We start from the raw sequence: 3,765 nt of genomic DNA, 5'->3' as shown, positions 1-3,765 counted from the left end.
GCAAAAGCGAGAAAATGTACCTGAAAGCTATGCCGCAACAGAAAGCGCGAGGAAGAAGACGATGAATAGTGGTATAACTGCTTGCGGGTTCGCGTTTGTAGTATAAATGATTAGAGACGTCAGGTATGCTTCTCCACCGACGTCTAACATTTTCTAGACGTCGGGGATATCACTAATATGACGTCTTTCTGATTTAAATATTATTAATGGCGCGGATATTAGGCGTCAGTTTTCATGACTGAGCGATGTCTATACAATAGTAGACGTCACCAGAACAACAGGCGACGTCTCTATGGTGGAAAAATGATTATTTTTCACCTAACTGTCAGGTTGTACACATCGAGTATCTGAGGGCACCGACGTCTAAGGGACGGAACATTAATTGCATGCTTCAACCTGTCAGCCCAGCTAGGTCTCCACCCTAGGTACCGACGTCTATATAGCGGCTATTCACATTCCTGCAGAACCAGTAGACGTCTATTCATTGCATGCGACGTCTAAGGACGACAATAGATGTCAGTGTGATATCAATCGATGTCCAATCGCTTTCCTACAGCCCTTTTAGATGTCTAAGTGCAGTTTGCCCGACGACTATGTTGTTTGAGACATCAGGTATAGCGATAAATGACGTCTACGATTCTGATTTATTTACCAATATGCCACCGCTCATCATTTTACGTCTGTGCATGCTTGGACCGACGTCTAATTGATGACGTTAATCAGCGTTTTTGCATAGTAAGAAATTAAAAGACGAAGGAACTGACTAGTTGACAAAAAAAATTTACAAAGTTTCTTATCACAAAAAAAACTCATTATTTCCTTTAAAAGACCAAACACACGATAAAATTACATCGCAGAGACAGCAAAAAAAAATATTTAGTATAAAAAAAACTCATGATTTTCTTTAAAAAACCATTTCATACTTTAAACTCCATATACCAAATGATTTCCTCTAAAAAAGTATTTTTTGAACTCCATATAAAAAAAAAAAAAAGACAAATTTCTTAACATATTAAAAACTCATCATTAGCTCATCTTCTCACATTCCAAAAAAGTCCTCTAATTTTTAGAAGAGTTTGTTTAAGAAGATTTTTAAAATTCTAAAATTATTTTCATCCCTATTAATAATAAACGATTTAGTAAATATAAGATTTAATAAAAATATTTAAATTTGAATACCTTAAAGCTGTCTTAAATATTATATTGAAATAAAATCTTCTTTGATTAATAAATAATTTGTTCAACGTTTTTCATATATTTTCAACGATTTTGTAGATTATATACACCAGAAAGAGAACGTGTGGCTACAGTGCTCTTTCATTATTAAACAAATACCACATGTATCAGATTCAATTATCATCTTATTATTTTAATTTTATAAAATTTCTATTCAGTCCTTAAACCTTGCGTGTTTTTTAGTTCTTGATACCAAGTAATCATTCGTATGCGGTAATGCAATAACATCAAAACATTGAATTAGTCTTTTCGTCTTTTAAATAAGTTTCGCGTATTAATGTAAAATTTACTTTTTCCGGTGACTATTAATATTCTTTTGAAATATCTAAGTATTATAGTTTGATTCTTTTCTGTTCATTTTACTAATTTTATGTATTACCAGGATAACATCAATTATTATGATAAAAAAATAATTTAAAACACACAAAAGAATGATTAAAACCATTTCATAGATTTATAATCGCATTATAAATAAATATTGTGTTTAGTGACTTGAACTAAAATTTTATTATTTATTGGGTATCTAATTCGGAAAAAAAAACATATATTAGGCATCTTAAACTAGTCTATGTTTTAGTTTCAAATTACTTTCAACTATTTTGAGAGTTATATTTCAACAATGTGATTGTCTATAGGACACAATATTACTTTGTGATAATATTATGCATATAAAAATGAAAGGTTTTAATATTACCGGGAAAAATGGATTGATCTTATTTATGCAAAAAATTAAAAAAGTATTTCTCATATTGAAAACGCCGTTGAAGAGCATACGGATATTAAAGAAGGCCGTGTACGTTAGCTAACTAAGAAACAAGTGTTAGAGTTTTGGTATATATACGTTAGAGATTTTGCACCACTTAACAAATCTCAGTAGCCAAAGGAGAACGTCTTTCCTCTGACACGACCTTCGTTCCCACGTTGTCCCATTTAGGTTGGTAAGAGCATGGATCAGTTTTATGTTCGTCAATGAAACTAAACTTGGTCTGAAAACCATGTCCAACATCCCAACTTCACTCTCTGAGATTTGTCTCACCCAGTTTCGCTTAGCGATGTCGGTAGCAGACCCTTGGCCATTCTCATGAACCCCACCGCACCTACACGCATACCCTCCTCTTCACTTTCATTATTACCATACACCACATCTCATCTTTCGGCCTCGAAATCTCTACCCACCCTCTCCCCGAATATGTCCAAGATTCGCGGATTCAACCTCAGGAAGGGCCTCATCCGGGTCTCCAAATGGGTCTTCAGGAAGATCCGGCTCCGGAGCAGACCCGGATACCATCGCCTGGGCAACTCTCCTCGATCGTCCATCGCTAAACTCCTCTCGTGGGGTCGCAAGCTGACGGCCAGCGCCAAGTCCTGCTTGCCAGTATCAGTCGGGTCAGGTTACGCTCAATTGGGATCCGGTTCCGTTGTAGGATCCGACCGGGACCCGAGTGTGCCCAAGGGACATCTGGCCGTATACGTGGGGCAGAAGGATGGCGAGTTGCACCGCGTGCTGCTCCCCGTAATATACTTCAACCATCCTTTGTTTGGGGAGTTGCTGAAGGAGGCAGAGGAGGAGTTCGGTTTCCACCACGACGGGGGAATCACCATCCCATGCCGGTTCACTGAGTTTGAACGGGTCAAGACCCGAATAGCGTCCGGGTCTCGTCGGAGCACCCGTCCCAAAAGGTTGGCCTGACGAGAATTGAAGTGAATTCTTTTTAATAATTATATTATTGGTGCAGAGTTTTTTCCACTGTACTTAATTAATCTCCATCATAAACCTTATAACTTCTAGCATCCTTCTTCCAACACTTTTTTTACGAAAATTCTTTTTTAACAAAAATATTTTTTTAACAACTTTTTTTAAATGAACAGAGTGCATCTTCGTTTCAAATATTTTTTTTTTAAATAAATTCAAATAAATAAAGTAACGACACAAAAAAAAAATTGTTAAAATAAAATATTGCTTTTTAGGATTTCTCTTTTATATCCCGTTTTCAATATTTTTCCATAACACAATTATTATTGATTTACAATATTTTCTAGCCTTAGTAAACATACAATGTTTTTAAAAATTAAAAAATATATAATAAATAATTTTCTGTTTATTAAACTAATATTTGTTTAAGAATTAAAATTAAGTCGTTTAAGAGTTAAAATGAAAATTAATTTAAATATACTTTATTTTTTAAATTTTTAAGTAATTAATCTAATAATGCTAAGTCAAGACGGATTTCAGTTCGGAACTTATTTTATGATTTGATAGAAACAAGATAAATATTAATCTATTAGGGAAACGTGTTGATGTATAATACCTAATCTGGAAAAAATTGGTTTTAATTATATTTATGTTTATCATAAATTCAGAACTTCAAAAGTATCACTACAATAATAATGGAGTAAATATCGTATTCTAATGGCCTTTAGTTGTAATGTGGTAGGTAATGTTAGTTATGGTGATTATGATAGTCTTAATGTTACGCTTATAATAATTATGATAATAGTGATAGAGAGAGATCCATATTTATTTTTTTA

The 3,765-nt window shown here is 33.9% G+C and overlaps 1 protein-coding gene across 1 annotated transcript; it reads left to right on the top strand.

Moving 5' to 3' along the window:
* The first annotated feature begins 2,186 nt into the window (after positions 1-2,186).
* Positions 2,187-3,027, top strand: LOC106754980 (auxin-responsive protein SAUR36-like). The gene has a single exon (XM_014637054.2). The coding sequence runs from the start codon at positions 2,318-2,320 to the stop codon at positions 2,924-2,926; it is 609 nt and encodes a 202-aa protein (XP_014492540.1). The 5' UTR covers positions 2,187-2,317; the 3' UTR covers positions 2,927-3,027.
* Positions 3,028-3,765: the final 738 nt, after the last annotated feature.

Source organism: Vigna radiata, unplaced genomic scaffold (assembly GCF_000741045.1).
Source record: "Vigna radiata var. radiata cultivar VC1973A unplaced genomic scaffold, Vradiata_ver6 scaffold_301, whole genome shotgun sequence".
Lineage (NCBI taxonomy): Eukaryota > Viridiplantae > Streptophyta > Magnoliopsida > Fabales > Fabaceae > Vigna > Vigna radiata.
The sequence above is the reverse complement of the archived record's forward strand: the minus strand, read 5'-3'. Positions and strand labels throughout refer to the sequence as shown.